Source organism: Scylla paramamosain, chromosome 35 (assembly GCF_035594125.1).
Source record: "Scylla paramamosain isolate STU-SP2022 chromosome 35, ASM3559412v1, whole genome shotgun sequence".
NCBI classification, from domain to species: domain Eukaryota; kingdom Metazoa; phylum Arthropoda; class Malacostraca; order Decapoda; family Portunidae; genus Scylla; species Scylla paramamosain.
The window spans coordinates 17,060,177-17,079,891 of NC_087185.1; the positions used below are offsets into that span (position 1 = coordinate 17,060,177).

General features: G+C 42.3%; 1 protein-coding gene across 7 annotated transcripts in view; it reads right to left on the reverse strand.

Annotated features, from left to right (window-relative positions):
- Window positions 1-1,024: 1,024 nt before the first annotated feature.
- The window catches only part of LOC135090731 (glutamic acid-rich protein-like), a 31,509-nt gene continuing 12,818 nt past the window's right edge, over window positions 1,025-19,715 (reverse strand). Inside the window, exons 6-14 of one of the 7 annotated variants that reach the window (XM_063987758.1) lie at window positions 18,483-18,597; window positions 14,028-14,212; window positions 11,500-11,748; window positions 8,374-8,541; window positions 5,127-5,253; window positions 4,369-4,554; window positions 3,796-4,210; window positions 3,119-3,227; window positions 1,025-2,913 (exon numbers count right to left, since the gene is read on the reverse strand). In XM_063987758.1, the coding sequence (XP_063843828.1) occupies window positions 4,176-4,210; window positions 4,369-4,554; window positions 5,127-5,253; window positions 8,374-8,541; window positions 11,500-11,520 (537 nt within the window). In that variant the 5' untranslated portion in view covers window positions 11,521-11,748; window positions 14,028-14,212; window positions 18,483-18,597 and the 3' untranslated portion in view covers window positions 1,025-2,913; window positions 3,119-3,227; window positions 3,796-4,175. Of the gene's footprint in view, window positions 2,914-3,118; window positions 3,228-3,795; window positions 4,211-4,368; window positions 4,555-5,126; window positions 5,254-6,311; window positions 6,420-8,373; window positions 8,542-9,299; window positions 9,489-11,499; window positions 11,943-14,027; window positions 14,213-18,482; window positions 18,598-19,715 lie in introns of those variants that run through there. The other 6 variants (XR_010262102.1, XM_063987759.1, XM_063987760.1 and 3 more) reach the window with 6 other exon arrangements.

Below are 19,715 nucleotides of genomic sequence, written 5' to 3' on the forward strand. Positions count from 1 at the left end.
TATTGCAAGGAGACGATATGTATGTATGTATTGTATGTAATTCGAGGTTAAAATGGCTCAAATCTGACCCAACAGCAGGCCATAAGTGAAGGTGTTCCTCAAGGCAGGGAGGGGGAGCAATGAATAGGGGAGGGGCTATAAACTATTGGGGGGGTATTAATTAATGACGCATCCAGTTTAGCGTGTGTGTATATTTCGCGTTGTGATAATTTAAAGGTTTTCTCGCGTTTTTATCTTTATTTATTGATTGATTTTATTTATTTATTTTATTTTTTTGGCAGGTGTTATATTTGTTGAGTGTTTTAAGTAACTGTGGCTCATTGCATCAAAACTCCATTCATTACCTTCGTGGGAAGGTTCAATTTGGCAAGGTTTTATTTCGCATTTTGGGTTTTGTAGTAAATTATGCATTTTCTCATATTTTTCTTTGCTGGTATTGTCCCTTCCACGCCATATATGACTGGAAAGTTGGGGGCGCCTTCCCCCCCCCCCCACCCTCCACTGCTACGTTTTTTTTTCTTAATCAGTCAGTCAACCAATCAATCAATCCCTTCATGAATCATACCCATTTCCAGGTGTCACCCCCACCCATAGATCTCTCATTCTGTCATGTATGAACAAGTGCTAAGGGCAAGCTGAACAAGTACAAAGGGCAAGCCAGCTGTCTCTTTTAATATTCTTGCCTGAAATAACATTACAAATGAGGGTCTATTAATCATCCATTAAATAATCCATTTTTATTGCTTTCTCATTCTTCTTCCTCTGTGTATTGTTAAATTGGTTATATCATTATCCCTTCCTGTGTTTTAGTGTGCCATTACCTGTCCTCTCTTCCAGCTGATATTTAGTTTGTACTAAAATAGACTGGCATAACTTTACAATTTATACACAAATAACAACATAAACCAATAATGCATTGATATTATGCATGATAGGAGTGGACATTTCCACTCTACATCATTAATGAATGCATGATGAGACGCACACTATTACAAAGCTAATGAGTTCAATAAAAAACACTCAATAACAATTTCAATAACTTTATTAAAAATAGCAATCTTTATAAATCATGAAACTAGAAAACTTTAAGAACCTGGGGCTATAACATCAAATGCACAATAATGCAAACACTTTTTACACACACACTCTTTAATGATATTTCCTAATATACAGTATAATTCCAAACAGAGAGAGAGAGAGAGAGAGAGAGAGAGAGAGAGAGAGAGAGAGTGATGAACTACCTGGGGTCATAAATGTATAGTACAGGTATCAGTCAGGCAAAGCATAGTGCTTGCCTGTCTCATATGGAATGTAAAAACATGGCTTCATATCATTCCAGACCTGGGATTATGGCCAAAAGTTACCAAGCAGTGGTGAGCAAAATCCAGTAGAGTAATATTCAGTATCATTGAATTACTGACAAAGTAAAGATCATTATGTGCAATGATACTCACTACCTAGGAGCATTTCAGGTTACTACCAAGAATCTGACCATGCTGGCAGGGATGGTTAGGCTACAACACATTACATACTTCTCCATTCAAATCAGTCAGCTGATTAAATGGTGAGTTAAACCATTTTGATCATCTAAATCATATTAAGGCATTGGATGAGACCTGGACAGCTTGGGTCAACACCATACATAGGTACTCCACTACTCTGTGGGAGACACTTGATTGTGGCAAGAGTCATCACAATACCAAACACCATCCTTGACAAAGCACAGCATGGCCCACTCATCCACAGGAACCAATACAATTTCAAGTCTACATAGACAAAAAAATGTTCATGAATTAAATGCAATATTGTAAGTTTTAAATGTTATGTGGTACCTTAGATAGATGGACAGGTCACTTGAGAAGAGAAAATAAGAAATGTCTTAGGAAGAGTATTTTGTCATATGTATGAATATATATGACTGTATGACATAGATGACTGGTGAAGTAGATTTTGTCCCTTATCAGAGTGGTTGTGTAGCTGAAACAAATTAATGATTATCAAAACAGAGACACATTTGAGCTGATTGGTGAATTACAGTTTCAGAGTGGATACGGCATACACTGGGATGATAAAACTACTGCAGTCATAAAGTAGATGAAAAAATACTGTGGGGAGGAATGTAAAGCAGTAAAATATGCAAAAAGAAAGAAAGAAAGAAAGAAAGAAAGAAAGAAAGAGAGAGAGAGAGAGAGAGAGAGAGAGAGAGAGAGAGAGAGAGAGAGAGAGAGAGAGAGAGAGAGAGAGAGAGAGAGAGAGAGAGAGAGAGAGAGAGAGAGAGAGAGAGAGAGAGAGAGAGAGAGAGAGAGAGAGAGAGAGAGAGAGAGAGAGAGAGAGAGAGAGAGAGAGAGAGAGAGAGAGAGAGAGAGAGAGAGAGAGAGAGAGAGAGAGAGAGAGAGAGAGAGAGAGAGAGAGAGAGAGAGAGAGAGAGAGAGAGAGAGAGAGAGAGAGAGAGAGAGAGAGAATGATGTGACATGACATCTTTAAGTACAAATGAGTATATAGTAACCATACACTGATACTTGTCCCCTTATACAGTGATAAGTTTACCCAAACACAATGGACACGGATGGAACTTTTGGAGGCTAAAGTGCTCCAGGTGACTGGTGGACTCCATTTCATTGCGGAGGTCCAGGATTCTCTGCACAGTTGGGCTTTTGGTGTCAGTGGAAGTGGTGGCAGTGTGGCAGCAGTAACAGTTTTGGTCTTTCTATGGGCAAGTTCTGTAGGATTCATATTCTGCCTCCTCATGAGGGACATCAGTGTGAAGGGTCAACAGAGCATCAATTCCCTCCTCAGGCAAAGAATGATGGATGCAATTTTCTGTTTCTTGTTGTTGCTCCACCTTTTCAGAGTGCTTGAGGCGCTCGTCAGCCAGCTTTCCACTGCTGGTGGGTGTCTCAGACTCACTGGTTCCTGTTCCACATCAAGAGTGTTAGCAGATGCCACTTGTATTTCATCTACTTAGTACATTACATCATTACATAAATAACTGGTGTTATCTGATATTAAAGTGCTAATGAGCAACATGCCACAGAAATCTGTTTATTTCAAGAAAATTATGAAGATAATAATAATGTTTCGTTGCACTTCATAAGATGGCTCAATTTTTACTACTCACCAACACTGCTAAAGATAGCAACTGGACTCTTAAGGACGCTGCTTATCTTCTCGAGCTGCTGAAGGTCATGATCTGCTTCCTTTTCCTGCACCAGCTTTGATATCAAATCCTGCAGGAAACAACTGTGTTAATTCACATTTTGAATAAATCTAATAGATGAAATTTCACTTACAACACCTTATGTGTCTCTGGTGACTCATGGAGGACAGATACATCACCTGAGAGTAAATGGTCAGTGAAGAAGTTGACCCTTGATCCTGGCTAATCACATTAAGTACATTAAACACTCCTGTTAACTAATAAATGAGGGATAGATTTCTCTGGAAGGTTACATTACACTACTTCCCTGGCATTTGAAAACATTTTGCTCTACATGAACTCATATGGAAGCTTTACTGCAACATTAAATCTCAGCTAGATGCCAGATGGTGTAGCCTCCATCACAGAGCAAGGTAATGATATGAAGGCTTAGTACTTTGGTCAACACCTGAATAAGAACCGTTTGAGATGCAGCAGAGATCACTAACCTGCCAGCAATTGAATAAGAAGTGTGTGAGATGCAGCAGAGATCACTAACCTGCCAGCAATTGAATAAGAAGTGTGTGAGATGCAGCAGAAATCACTAATCTGCCATGACATGAATAAGAAGTGTGTGAGATGCAAAAGAGAGCACTAACCTGCAGAGTGGTTTTGCTTCATTTCCTCTCATTCATGATGGAGGCTGGCAAGGTCTAACTCGCGTTCTCGAGCTTGTTGCTTCATCACTCCTCGCTGCAACTGGTAGATGGTGATGTAGTCACCTGAAGAAGGATAAAATTCTTCATTAAAAGACCAAGGAAATGGCATACAGTAAACAGTAAACACTTCCTCCACTTCACTTTTACAGATGATTCAAATGAGCAAAAAACATGCATACACCGATGGACTCTGTCTCCTCATGCACTACAGCATGCTTAAGCTGCTACTTCCTGTCACTTAGCTCAGCCACCTCCTTCATGCTGCAAGTTAACCTGCTCTCCAGGACCCTGTGAGGCTCCTGCAGTTGTTGCAGCTTCTGTTAAAGCTCAGTTCCTCCCAATCCTGTTGTTTCTCCTGATAAAACAATAAGTTTGTTTCTCTCAACTTTTCTTAATACAGCCTCAATAAACAAATCCAATAACAATGCTTTTATTTTGTTATTAATTCAAAAAATTGAGCAACAGTGAGGAAAAATTATTTGCTTTATTATTAGAGAATATAAACTTTCTTACCTTTTGGTTCAGTTATGACATCTTCAGACAACTTTTCATGAGCAAGAGATTCTCCCAGCAGTTTGTTATACTTATCCCTCTCACAGTCTAGCTGAACCTGAAGACTGCTGCACTCACTCTCCAACCTGCTAACCTCAGATGTCAGTGTAGCCACTTGACCCAGCAATTTCCCCTTGGTATCTGTACCTGGAGGTGAAAAATTGATGCAACAGAGGGCCAGACAAGAATGACCAATGGAAGTAATTAGACGTAATGTAAGAAGTGGGTATAAGACTAAGGGAAATAGAAGGGCAATGGAGAGAGGGTTAGATGCACCAGAAATGTCTGTGGAGCCAGGAAAAATTTTAACTTGTAACAGAGATAACTAAGAGCAACTGTGAATGAATAAATGTGATGTAGCCTCGACCCATGACTGGGAAAATGCAAAAGCAGCACCTCAGACACCAGGACCATGATGACTGGCAGCTCCCAAAATTAGCTGCTGGCTTTTGTACTCCTAGTCACCACAGGAGGCTCATCCACAGCTAATCCTATCAGCTGATCATCTTGGGTGAAGTAATTGTTTATCAGTCTGGCTGTTGAGTCCTGATGCAGAGATGTGTGTGTGTGTGTGTGTGTGTGTGTGTGTGTGTGTGTGTGTGTGTGTGTGTGTGTGTGTGTGTGTGTGTGTGTGTGTGTGTGTGCACTTTGGAAAGCCTCCCTCCAAGGAGAATGTCAGTTTGATATACAAATATATATTCATGTGGATGGTAGCTCACATTTAGCTTCTGAGTTCTCACATGAAGACATGCCATCCTTGTCTTTTTCCTCTGAGGGAGTGACTTTATACTCTGTGATAAGTGCATGCAGCTCACTATTCTGTCTTGTGACGTTTTTGATTTCTATCTGTGAAAGACACAAGAAGGCAGTAAGTTAACTTGTTTAACATGCCACATCATTTTATATATATTATGCCAAGTTTAAACAGGAAAGCCTCACCAGAAGCATCAACTAAAGACCAAAGTGATTAACAAATCTTTCACTTTACCACCCTTAATGACAAAAGCTGCTGATGTAGCATCCCATCCATATCCTGCATTTTTACACCTTCATGATTCCATTAGATTACATTAGATTACATTAGAACAGTATGTGACCAATGACGTCTCCATTCTACATTGCCATGACAAGAATACAGGGCTTTACTGAACATAAACCAAGGACGCCTCCATTCTACATTGCCATGACAAGAATACGGGGCTTTACTGAACATAAACCAAGGACGCCTCCATTCTACATTGCCATGACAAGAATACAGGGCTTTACTGAACATAAACCAATGACGCCTCCATTCTACATTGCCATGACAAGAATACAGGGCTTTACTGAACATAAACCAAGGATTCCCTCCTCCTCTCTCTAAGGGTTAGGGTTCTCTCAACAGTTACAGCGTGGTGTGAGAGATGCAGTGCTGTCAAGGCTTTACTATTTACAGGAAGCAACACACCAATAAATAAATGTTACTTTGGAAATGAAACTGAATAATCAAAGGCTTTATATCTCATGAACTTCCCTTCTTTAATAAACTGTCTTCAAGCTGACAGACTCCAGTAGTATTGCATCTTAGGAATATTCTACAGCTGATTTCATAATAACTGCTCTCTAAAACTGACTACATGCCTCCTTCCCTGCCTCCTACAGACTCTACTCAACAATTGTTGCTATTCTGTTCATGCTGGTGTGACAGTTAACCAGTATATTAATTCCTTAGTTATGTACACTCTAGAATGGTGGTTCATTTTATCTACCAGTGATTTGAATTCCCAGCTTCTAAGTATTACATTATTATTTGTTGATTGGTACCATTTGTATGCAATCAGAGAAAGATTTCAATATAAAAACATATCCATGTTACTGTTACCTTTCAGAATGTAAACCAAAATGAAAGCTATGTAAATTCTTACTTTAGATTATGTTGTCATTTCATTGAATGATGTAATTTCTTGGTTCTTGTGCTTCTTCAAATGCAGTCCCTTGTCTGGTTTCTCTGTCAATTCTAATTTCTTATTGCTCTGTGGAAAAACAAAGTGCAAATGTCCTATCCACTCCTATGCTGATGATACCACCCTGCACTTTTCCACGTCTTTTCATAGACGTCCAACCCTTCAGGAGGTAAACATATCACGCAGGGAAGCCACAGAACGCCTGACTTCTGATCTTTCTAAAATTTCTGATTGGGGCAGAGCAAACTTGGTATTGTTCAATGCCTCAAAAACTCAATTCCTCCATCTATCAACTCGACACAATCTTCCAGACAACTATCCCCTCTTCTTCAATGACACTCAACTGTCCCCCTCTTCTACACTGAACATCCTCGGTCTGTCCTTTACTTATAATCTGAACTGGAAACTTCACATCTCATCTCTAGCTAAAACAGCTTCTATGAAGTTAGGTGTTCTGAGACGTCTCCGCCAGTTTTTCTCACCCCCCAGCTGCTAACTCTGTACAAGGGCCTTATCCGTCCATGTATGGAGTATGCTTCACATGTCTGGGGGGTTCCACTCATACTGCTGTTCTAGACAGGGTGGAATCAAAAGCTTTTCGTCTCATCAACTCCTCTCCTCTAACTGACTGTCTTCAGCCCCTCTCTCACCGCCGCAATGTTGCATATCTAGCTGTCTTCTACCGCTATTTTCATGCCAACTGCTCTTCTGATCTTGCTAACTGCATGCCTCCCCTCCTCCCGCGGCCTCGCTGCACAAGACTTTCTTCTTTCTCTCACTCCTATTCTGTCCACCTCTCTAACGCAAGAGTTAACCAGTATTCTCAATCATTCATCCCTTTCTCTGGTAAACTCTGGAACTCCTTGCCTGCTTCTGTATTTCCACCTTCCTATGACTTGAATTCCTTCAAGAGGGAGGTTTCAAGACACTTATCCACCAATTTTTGACCACTGCTTTGACCCTTTTAAGGGACTGGCATTTCAGTGGGCATTTTTTTTTATTAGATTTTTGTTGCCCTTGGCCAGTATCCTTCCTACATAAAAAAAAAAAAAAAAAAAAAAAAGGATGAACTGATTCAATAATATTGCTTTCACAATTTCAATATTGTTCACAATTTCTGCAGGAAGTTTACTCCATATATTTACTATACGATTAAAGAAAAAATGTTTGGCCTTGTGGGATTTAAAACGTTTGGGTATAATCTTGAATCTATTATTTCTTGTTAGGTAGAATGGAGGAGGAGGAGGAGGAGGAGGAGGAGGAGGAGGAGGAGGAGGAGGAGGAGGAGGAGGAGGAGGAGGAGGAGGAGGAAGGAGGAGGAGGAGGAGGAGGAGGGAGAAACAAAGATAGGAGGGAAGGAAGAAAGGAAGAAAAGGGAATAAGAGAGAGAGAGAGAGAGAGAGAGAGAGAGAGAGAGAGAGAGAGAGAGAGAGAGAGAGAGAGAGAGAGAGAGAGAGAGAGAGAGAGAGAGAGAGAGAGAGAGAGAGAGAGAGAGAGAGAGAGAGAGAGGAGTTGGTAAGGAAAATTATTACAATGGTCCAAGGTGAAGAACAGGGACTGGAATGAGAAGTGGAAGAAGCATATAGAATTTGAAAATATAGTGAAGGAGGTAAAAGACCATTAAAAGTGAGAATGAGATCCCAAGTTACAGTAAAGGAGATCCTAGTGAGAACTGGGAAGCTGGCTGAAAATTCAGAATACAAGAATATTTGGGTAAAAAAGAGATATGAACTTGGAAGAAAGGGAAAAAGAGAAGGATCTGAGGAATGAAGCCAAGCAAAAAAAACGAGAGAAGTACAGAGACCGAGAAGCAGAAATTTTATTGGAGGGTACTAGATATGAAACTAAGGAAATGGTATATTCAGGAAAGGGAACAAGAAATGAAAGAACCACAACAGCAGACAGACAAATTGCATGTGGTGGGAGAAGTAGTATATTAAGAGTAATATATACAAAACGAACTTCATGTAAACAAATAAAATTTTCAGAAAACTTGTCACACAAAACCTTATTAACAACTCACCTTCTCCTTCTGCGGCATTTCCTTCCTTCTTATCTTTCTCCTTTCCTTCTCCATCTTCCTCCTCCTCCTCCTCCTCCTCTCCTTCCTCTTTCTTTCCACCTTCCTCCTCCTCTTGTGACTCTTAACTCTCTTCCTCCTCGTCCTCCTCTTCCCCTGTGCTTCCCTCCTCTGAAAGAAAAGACTTGTTTAAAAAGCAAGCAAATATAGTAGTAATAGTAAAAAAAAAGTCAATGAAATGAAAGTTTATACACATATGAAATTAGTGAAAATTTGACACCAAACATTCTCTATCTGTAACATTACATCAGAATGACGAGAACACAAGATATGAAAAGTGAAAGGGAATGATGTATATAACAAAGAAAAACATTGTATAATGACATATGACAGGAAAATAATCTTGTATACTTGTCCCTTAAATACTTGCTTCCTTGTATATTAACTCCCAAAATGCTCATTCCTTGTACTCTCATTTTCAAAACACCTCTTCCTTATATATTGTCACTCAAACACTCCTTTCTTGTACACTTATTCCCAAATCATTCCTGTCTTCCTGTATTCTCATTCTCCAAACACTCCTGCCTCTGCACACCCAGTTCCTCAAAACATTTCTTCATTGTTTACTCATTCCCCAAACACACCAACTTTCTTGTATACTTAGCTCTCAAAAGATGCATTTTTAAACATCCATAACTCCTTTTATTTTCATTCCCCAAACACTCCTGGCTGTGCACACTCCAGCACGTTAACACCACACACACATTCACACTCTTAATATCATCTGTCAGCCCCTAGTGGAAAGGGACAATCTTGTGGCCCACCATACTACACCTCAGGAGGTCAGACACAGCATTCAGTTAACAAAAAATCACATTAACACCCACTCCCCACAGAACATAGTAACACAAAATCAGATTAACACTCACCCCAACGTCACATTCACAAGACAAGTTCTCATCCCACAGCCGTAAACTGTTTGCGGCCACCTACGAGGACCTTGCCAAGAAGATGCTTGCCTACACAACCCCAACGGACACAGCTCTGTACCGGCGCATCCCGGCTAACACGACAGGCCTCGCCAGCATCCTCTTCTTCATCGAGCGACTCCAGAGGTGCTACATACCCGCGGGGAGAAGCCTGTTAGCATGGGAGTTGCTGCTGGCTGGTACATGTTGTCAGCTCTCCTACAACAAGGTGAGGACCTGTTGAGGTGTAAGACTGGTCAGTTCAAGTGTTGGAGCTAGCCATTCAACCAACTAGCCAATCAATCAGTCACTCAGCTAGTCAGTCAGTCAGTCAGTCAGTCATTCCATTTTGGCCATAAGTCACTGTTTACTTAATCAATCCCTCCTAAGACACTGCACTTTTTTCAGATTATAGAGCTGATAGGTCTCGGTAGGGGGTTGACAGGCCTTGGTGGGGCTTGAGAGCGCCTTGGTGGGGGCTGACAGGGTTTGGTAGGGCTTGGCAGGGGTGACAGCAAAGGCTTCTGTTTAAAATCTCACATCTCAAGCCACCTCATTACTTGAGAGGTAACAAAGGGCTTGGCAGAGCTTGACAGGGATTGGTAGAGGTGACAGGGGCAGGCAGGACTGACAGGGGATGACCTAACCTAACCTAACCTAACCTGACCTGACCTAACCTAATGTAAGCTAACTTAACCTAACCTAACGTAACCTAACTTAACCTAACGTAAATTATTCTAGACTAACCTGACCTGACGTAACCTAACCTGACCTAACTTTGATGAACTGAAGCCAACCTAACTCAGCCGAACTAACCTAACCAAATCTAATTATATAGAAATAAATAAATAAAATAATAAAAATAAATAGAAAAAAAAACACATGATTCAGGATTCTGAAGCAAACCAAAACAATAGATAAAAAATTGTAATAAATAAATAAATAAACAAATATATCAGAGGAAAAGAAGAAAAACAGTCTTACAGGTGTTTTTGAGGTACTATGGCACATGGTACACTGCCAGGCCCTTGTACTGCACCATTAACACCACAATGTACACTGACATGGTACTGCAACAGTGGGAGTCTTGCAAGTTGATTCACCACTCTTGGAAATCGTTTAGGAGGTCTAGGAACATCACAGTTAGGTTAAGTTTTTGTGCTACAGTTTAAAGTTACAGTGATGCATGGTACAGTGGTTTATGGTGTAGGTAGACAAGGCCTTCCTGCACCACTAGCACCATAGGGTACAGTGCTGTGGTATAGTGACATGAAGAAATTAAGAAAACAAACTGAAGATTCATTTACCTGCCAGACCCAAGGCATACATTTATACTTTTATCATTACAGGTAGAAATCTATATATACAGAGAAACATGACATGTATGTATGTATGAAATATGTATGAACAGTATATTGGCATATAAATAAGCGTAGGTGAGGAGAAATTAATATTGTCAGTCTGGGATGACAGAGAGGGAGGGGATGGAGATGCAGGCATAGGTGACGCTGACTAACACAAAGTATCTTATTTAACTACAGACTAGGATTATCGGGCTGGGATGTGAATAGTAGATGTGTAAATGAATAATTCACCTATGGGCGTGAATGAGAAGAAACAATGAAAAAAAGAAGGGCACCGATGTTTTGGTGAGGGCGGGGAAAGGAAGGAAAAATATGGAAAAATTATCTTGTTATTTTTCGTACTATAGACACATTTTTACATGCACAGGAACTCAGGGTACATGTATCAATGTATAATCTATGTATGAACGCAGTATAGATGTATAAATAAGCGTATCAGGGAAGAAATAAGGAAAAATGTTAGCGACAAGGCGGTTGTTTGGTGTCGGATGGTGGGGAGAGGGGTCCAAACACGTACTATCAATCTCACTGACAGCTTGGACTATCACGGTAATACATTCATGGCAGATGTATGGGTGTATAAACTATCTATACACGCAGTATGGCGGTAATAATAAGCGCAGGAGATAAGAAAACTGAAAAAAAAACGAATGAAGAGAGGGCCAAGTTGGTGACAGGCAGCGGAGAGAGAGAGAGAGAGAGGGAGAGAGGGAGGCGGACATTGAAGAACCACTAATGTCACTACTATCTTGGACTATCAGGGTGATAAGTGCAGGGTGAGCATGTGTGACTATTACCTTCGCGATCTCTGAAGGCATCAGCTTGCAGCGTCTTCACAACCTGTATTTCGTCAATCTCTTGCTTGTTGGTGGTCTGCACGGAGGACCTGAGCCCATCAAAGACAGTCTTCGTAAATGTCTTGATCTTTTACGTTACGGCCTGTTTTTTTTTTTACCTGACCTTGACCTGCAGGCTTACATGGCTCTACAGGCTAGGGGAAGGCCTGGGACACATGTCTGGCGGGTCAGGCTAGGGCTGGCTGCAGGCTGGGAGACAAGATTCGCTATTATACTTTTCGATCACTGGAATGAACCGAGTAGCTGCGCGCGCGCGCGCCATGACGTCACTACGAAGATGCCAGATTTGTTTCACTCCCCTGGTCTGGCACTGTAGGGCTCTATGTGGCACTGTACGCACTCACACACCTTATACACGTAATACACACCTGCACACGAAGCACCATCACTTATGGCATTGTGACACTAGAGAAGAGGCCTGTACACAAACACACATAGGACACACACACACATACACATATTCAGCCACACACACGTACATAAAGAATCAGAGTCTTTCACTCATTCAATTAAGAAAAAAAAACCCAGACTGTTCGCCACTCAAAAAACATCATAATATTTTTTCAGTGGCACTGCGGCATTGTGAAGCCACCATGCAAAATATTTACACTCGTATTATAAAAAAAAAAAAAAAACTGGAGGGTTCATTAGAGAGAGAGAGAGAGAGAGAGAGAGAGAGAGAGAGAGAGAGAGAGAGAGAGAGAGAGAGAGAGAGAGAGAGAGAGAGAGAGAGAGAGTTAGGTTTCATAATTAGATGGAAAAGAATCTGTTCTGAAAAATGAGAAACAGATTCAGAGAGAGAGAGAGAGAGAGAGAGAGAGAGAGAGAGAGAGAGAGAGAGAGAGAGAGAGAGAGAGAGAGAGAGAGAGAGAGAGAGATTAAATTGATATATGAGGCGCGCGGCGCAACAACGACGTAACCGAGAAATGGAAGTTTCGAGAAAAACGCGCTCAAAGTTAAACACTGATTGCGCACAAAAGGATACCCTTAAATAAGTAAGTATTATACATCATTTGAAAGGTCTTGGGTAGTTCTGTTTGGGGATGTAGGTTTCGAAGTGATAGGTGACGATTTTGGGTGGATGACTTACGCGTTAATTAACGCGTATACCGTAGGTAATAATTTTTTTTCCCGATATTGTTTTCATTTGTTAATAATGTGTTAGAGCCTAGTACACATAGTATTAAGTGAAAGTTTCATGAAGATTGGTACATAAATAAATTTTTTATGAATTTTTTTCCGAGCGTAAAAAATAAAACTTACTCATTACCGGCACGTTATTACTCCTACCATAACTTTGACGTCCTGCTATGACTAACAGTGTGTAATGCTGATAATTTTATGTTTGTGCATGCATTCTGGTAAGTATTAATGGAAAGCCGCTATGTCAAGAACATTATGAAGAAACGAATTTTTTTTTTTTTTTTTTGTATTCAATGAATATAGTTGGCTCTCATCCTTTACACTGGCTTGAGACAGTTAAGTTGATTACCAGGATACGTCTGTTTGATCCTGGCAATGCCCTTAGCGGATTTACCAACCCTTTAAATCCCCCTTCAACCCACTAAGTCGGGTTGACTGGGGATTTAAAAAACTTACGTAAGGCTGGTGGCCACAGCAGGATGCTGTGACACTTTCGTCTGCACTCTAGTAGCCATAGTTGCGTAAAGAGTCACGAGAAAGGTAGCGTGCGTCTGTGCTCGGGCGTGTTAAAGGGCAGAGTGGATGAGCACATGGTGAGTGTGTTGTCACCATGGCAACGGCGCTGGTAAACATGGCAGCGGTGCTGTGATTGGCTCGCCCGCGCCGGGCGGCTGCAACCGCGCCGCTGATTGGCCATACGCACGTGAGGCTGGGAGGAGCAGGTTGCGTCGTTGTTGTACCGCTTTCGAGATGTTAGTCCAGAGAAATTTTCTCCGCACTACGCTCGACTTTGAGCCTTAGTACAGGTGCTTAGATGGTCGAATATGACTTGGCCGACATCACCACGAGACTTTTACACCCTTCTACCACACGGAGCAGGCAAAAACACGGTTACGTCGTTGTTGTACGTACGTCGTTGTTGTACCGCGCGCCTCATATGTTAATAATTTCTTTTCATCAAAATAAAGAAACGGATGAATAAATAAATAAATAATTATAGAGAGAGAAGAGAAATATAATAATAATAATAATAATAATAATAATAATAATAATAATAATAATAATAATAATAACAATAATAATAATAATGTGTGTGTGTGTGTGTGTGTGTGTGTGTGTGTGTGTGTGTGTGTGTAGTGAAGTCTGGGTGGGTGAGTGTATGTCAGGAATGATGACAGGTCAGGTGTGTTCTTTGTGTCCTGGTGAGATGAGGTCAAGTGAAGTCAGTGTGTGCCAGGAAGGTTGTGTCCACACAACATACGAGTACATACATGAACAAGATTACAGTACACTACATGCATATAAATACTAATTGCTGTACTCACCAATCACTGACTCTTGATGTGGTGATGTGGTGGTGATGTTCTATTTCACTGGGGCAGGACAGGAGGTGGTGGTGTGGTGATGTGGTGATGCAATGATGTGATGTTAGTGGTGCTCTGTTCATTCACCAAGCAAGACAGGAAGTGTAATGGTGGTGTGGTGGTGCATAACACTGTCTTCACCACATCTGCCAAGACAATACAAGATAAACATTAATGACTTACAATGAAAAACAAGATGGAGATAGACAAATTAGGAAAGAAATAGGTTTCTATACTCGTAGAGTATTACTGTGTGTGTGTGTGTGTGTGTGTGTGTGTGTGTGTGTGTGTGTGTCACTAATTTCTATCTCTTTCTCTCTCTCCTGAGAACTATTTCATATTGCTGTACATCAACATGAAATATCACCACACAAGCCTCTCTCTCTTTCTCTGCACCTCACAACACAACACAAAACTTTATCACACTAATCAGTAAACAATACCAAAAGCTCCCCTTCTGCAGGCCTGACTCCTCCCTTTCATTCAGACCCTTTCTTTCCCTCTCTCTCAGCTTGCCCGCCTTCGTATCTGCGTCTATATTTACTCTTGATTCAAGTATACAACTCTACACCATACTGACCTATAGGTACAGTGCAAATAGCTTTTCTTCCTCCCTGTTTTTCCTGTCTCTCTGCCTGTCTGCCTCTTTCTCCCTCTCTACTGACTCATGGCTCAAAGATACAAGTCTAATTAAGCTTTGAACCTCTCTGTCTCTACAATATCATAAAACCTCAACACTCCAAACCAAACCAACCCTGCCAACACCTACCTGTCTCTCTGCCTCAGTCAGTCAGTCAGTCAGTCAGTCAGTCAGTCAGTCAGTCAGCCATTCAACCAGCCAGCTAGCCATTCAACCAACCAGCCAATCAATCAGTCACTCAGCTAGTCAGTCAGTCAGTCAGTCAGTCAGTCAGTCAGTCAGTCAGTCAGTCAGTCAGCCAGTCAGTCAGCCATTCAACCAGCCAGCTAGCCATTCAACCAACTAGCCAATCAATCAGTCACTCAGCTAGTCAGTCAGTCAGTCAGTCAGTCAGTCAGTCAGTCAGTCAGTCAGTCAGTCAGTCAGTCAGCCATTCAACCAGCCAGCTAGCCATTCAACCAACCAGCCAATCAATCAGTCACTCAGCTAGTCAGTTAGTCAGTCAGTCAGTCAGTCAGTCAGTCAGTCAGTCAGTCAGTCAGTCAGTCAGTCAGTCAGCCATTCAACCAGCCAGCTAGCCATTCAACCAACCAGCCAATCAATCAGTCACTCAGTTAGTCAGTCAGTGAGTCAGTCAGTCAGTCAGTCAGTCAGTCAGTCAGTCAGTCAGTCAGTCAGTCAGTCAGTTAGCCATTCAACCAGCCAGCTAGCCATTCAACCAACCAGCCAATCAATCAGTCACTCAGCTAGTCAGTCAGTCAGTCAGTCAGTCAGTCAGTCAGTCAGTCAGTCAGTCAGTCAGCCATTCAACCAGCCAGCTAGGCATTCAACCAACCAGCCAATCAATCAGTCACTCAGCTAGTCAGTCAGTCAGTCAGTCAGTCAGTCAGTCAGTCAGTCAGTCAGTCAGCCAGTCAGTCAGCCATTCAACCAGCCAGCTAGCCATTCAACCAACTAGCCAATCAATCAGTCACTCAGTCAGTCAGTCAGTCAGTCAGTCAGTCAGTCAGTCAGTCAGTCAGTCAGCCATTCAACCAGCCAGCTAGCCATTCAACCAACCAGCCAATCAATCAGTCACTCAGCTAGTCAGTTAGTCAGTCAGTCAGTCAGTCAGTCAGTCAGTCAGTCAGTCAGTCAGTCAGTCAGTCAGTCAGTCAGCCATTCAACCAGCCAGCTAGCCATTCAACCAACCAGCCAATCAATCAGTCACTCAGTTAGTCAGTCAGTCAGTCAGTCAGTCAGTCAGTCAGTCAGTCAGTCAGTCAGTCAGTTAGCCATTCAACCAGCCAGCTAGCCATTCAACCAACCAGCCAATCAATCAGTCACTCAGCTAGTCAGTCAGTCAGTCAGTCAGTCAGTCAGTCAGTCAGTCAGTCAGTCAGCCATTCAACAAGCCAGCTAGGCATTCAACCAACCAGCCAATCAATCAGTCACTCAGCTAGTCAGTCAGTCAGTCAGTCAGTCAGTCAGTCAGTCAGTCAGTCAGTCAGTTAGTCAGTCAGTCAGCCAGTCAGTCAGCCATTCAACCAGCCAGCTAGCCATTCAACCAACAAGCCAATCAATCAGTCACTCAGCTAGTCAGTCAGTCAGTCAGTCAGTCAGTCAGTCAGTCAGTCAGTCAGCCATTCAACCAGCCAGCTAGCCATTCAACCAACCAGCCAATCAATCAGTCACTCAGCTAGTCAGTTAGTCAGTCAGTCAGTCAGTAAGTCAGTCAGTCAGTCAGTCAGTCAGCCATTCAACCAGCCAGCTAGCCATTCAACCAACCAGCCAATCAATCAGTCACTCAGTTAGTCAGTCAGTCAGTCAGTCAGTCAGTCAGTCAGTCAGTCAGTCAGTCAGTCAGTCAGTTAGCCATTCAACCAGCCAGCTAGCCATTCGACAAACCAGCCAATCAATCAGTCACTCAGCTAGTCAGTCAGTCAGTCAGTTAGTCAGTCAGTCAGTTAGTCAGTCAGTCAGTCAGTCAGTCAGTCAGTCAGTCAGCCATTCAACCAGCCAGCTAGGCATTCAACCAACCAGCTAATCAATCAGTCACTCAGCTAGTCAGTCAGTCAGTCAGTCAGTCAGTCAGTCAGTCAGTCAGCCATTCAACCAACCAGCTAGCCACCCAACTAGCTAACCAGCCAGTCAATCAGTCACTCAGCCAGCCAGTCAGTCAGTCAGTCAGTTAGTAAGCCAGCCAGCAAGCCAGCCAGCCAGCCAGCCAGTCAGTCAGTCAGTCAGTCAGTCACTCAGCCAGCGAGTCAGCCGGCCAGCCAGTCAGTTAGTTCTGTGGGCCTGTGTATGGTTCTGGTGTGCCTCTGTTTGGTTTGTGTTAGGTTCAGCTAGCCCTCTGTTTGGTCTCTGGGCCATAGATGCAGCAAGACCGGTTCAAAATTCCAAGCACTGACGCACTGCACAGACTACCACCTCATGCCTGCTTGGTGTGAAAGAGTCTGCTGGGACAAATGACCTACACAGCAACTTGTATCAGTCCCCCAGATGTGTTCCTGGAAGCTCAGTGTTATGGATGCAGTGTGACATGCTGACTTAGGGAAGGCTGTCTGTCGTGGCTGCACCTTGCTGTGGCTAAGAAAAGGCTGTGTTTGTTTGAAGTGCTGTACTGGTCATGCTGGGAAGTGTACAGGCCACCATTAGTAGTAGAAATGTTGCACTAGAATGAAATTAGTTGGGAAATGTAATGCATAATTATTGGCAGGGAAAAGATGGTGACAGGGATGCTGGGACGTGCTTCACTGTACACCGTGGTGGCCGCCCCTTGGTGCTTGGCGGTACCTTATAGGGCATCAAGGGGCAGTTATTGTAGTCTCATCTTACAGCAAAACAAGTAAAAGAAAAAAAATAGTAATAATAATAATAATAAAAAAAAATTTTATCATTGTCTTGATGAGCACAAATCTTTCCCTGCCAATACATAAACAGCACATTTTTTCACTAAATTTCACCATTGTAGTACACATTTATACTAGTAATGATGACCTGTAGACTTTCCAGGCATGACAACACTTGAAACACAACCATTTTGTTAGCTACAGCATAGAGCAGCCACCAGACAGCCTTCCCCCACGTCAGCATGTCACACACTGAATCTGTCAGTCTGCTTTCAAGAACACATGAGGGACTAACAGGAGTTGCCATGTACTTAATTTCCTGCAGATTCTTTCACACCAAGGAGTAGCAAGTTGGAAGTCTGTGATTGTAACTATCCTGCTCAATTTCAGCTTCTATTCTAATCTCTACTTAATCTCCATATAGTTCCATTTTGGCCATAAGTCACTGTTTACTTAATCAATCCCTCCTAAGACACTGCACTTTTTTCAGATTATAGAGCTGATAGGTCTCGGTAGGGGGTTGAGTGGTGGCTTGAGAGGGCCTTGGTGGGGGCTGACAGGGTTTGGTAGGGCTTGGCAGGGGTGACAGCAAAGGCTTCTGTTTAAAATCTCACATCTCAAGCCACCTCATTACTTGAGAGGTGACAAAGGGCTTGGCAGAGCTTGACAGGGATTGGTAGAGGTGACAGAGGCAGGCAGGAGTGACAGGGGATGACAAGGAACACCTCAAAATTAATGTACGAGTACACGCATGTACAGACCGACTGCCCCTCTAAAAATGCTTCAAACTTTCCTTGTTTTGTATAAGCTTGAGCACCTGGTACACTCACGGGCACACAGCACCCCCGGGCCGTCCCCCAACACCTCAGGACTCGGGAAAGGGGGGGTCCCAGGCCGGGATGGAAATAAATAAATAAAAATAAAAGCTGGAACCGGCCTTACCTTTCTTGAGGGCGTCTTCTTTGTCTGTACATATTTCCACGGTGGCACACGCTACTAGCCGTCCCCTGGACACGCCTCTCGCCACCTCACGCATGTACAGACCGACTGCCCCTCTCTGAAAAGCAACAAATTCAGCCCTATATCAAGTCTGACTCGTGCCTGTTTACATTTCTCTGGGTCTCTGTCAGGGCTCAGGCGTGTAGAATGAAAGAATGATAGAAAACGAAAGATTTTCAGGGGAAACTAGTTATAAGTCTATTATAAAATACCGTGATACAACCACTAATAATGTCTTAATAATGCACTTTTTCCTAACAGTATACTGAGGTCGACAAACTGAAAGGCTTTGGAGTAGTCAACAAAGACTGATTTCACTAATTAATTGCTTGGTATGTCAGTCACTTTGAATCGTCTTTTTGCCTTGTGACTAATTTTTAATGTCTCGGTTAGGTTAGGATAGGTTAGGTTAGGTTAGGTTAGGTTAGGTTAGGTCAGGTCAGGTTAGGTTAGGTTAGGTTAGGTTAGGTCAGGTTAGGTTAGGTTAGGTTAGGTTAGGTCAGGTCAGGTCAGGTTAGGTTAGGTTAGGTTAGGTTAGGTAAGGTTAGGTAAGGTTAGGTTAGGTTAAAAAAAAAAGAGATTTTTTTTCAGGTGAGGGCCAGTTAGGTTGTTTTTGTGGTACAGATTTAAGGTACAGTGACACATGGTACAGTGGCTTATGGTGAAGGTAGACAAGGCCTTCCTGCACCATTAGCACCATAGAGTACAGTGCTGTGGTACTGTAGCACTGAAATATTAAGCAAACACAAAAAAAAAAAGATATTTTTTTTCAGGTGAGGGCCAGTTAGGTTGTTTTTGTGGTACAGTTTTAAGGTACAGTGACGCATGGTACAGTCGCTTATGGTGAAGGTAGACAAGGCCTTCCTGCACCATTAGCATCATAGGGTACAGTGATGTGGTATTGTAGCACTGAAATATTAAGAACACGAAAAAAAAACGATATATTTTTTTTTAAGTGAGGGCCAGTTAGGTTAAGTTTTTGGGGTACAGTTTAAATGTACAGTGACGCATGGTATAGTGGCTTATGGTGCAGGTAGACAAGGCCTTCCTGCACCATTAGCACCACAGAGAGAGAGAGAGAGAGAGAGAGAGAGAGAGAGAGAGAGAGAGAGAGAGAGAGAGAGAGAGAGAGACTTAACCAAACCTAACTAACTGAATTAATATAAACCTAACCTG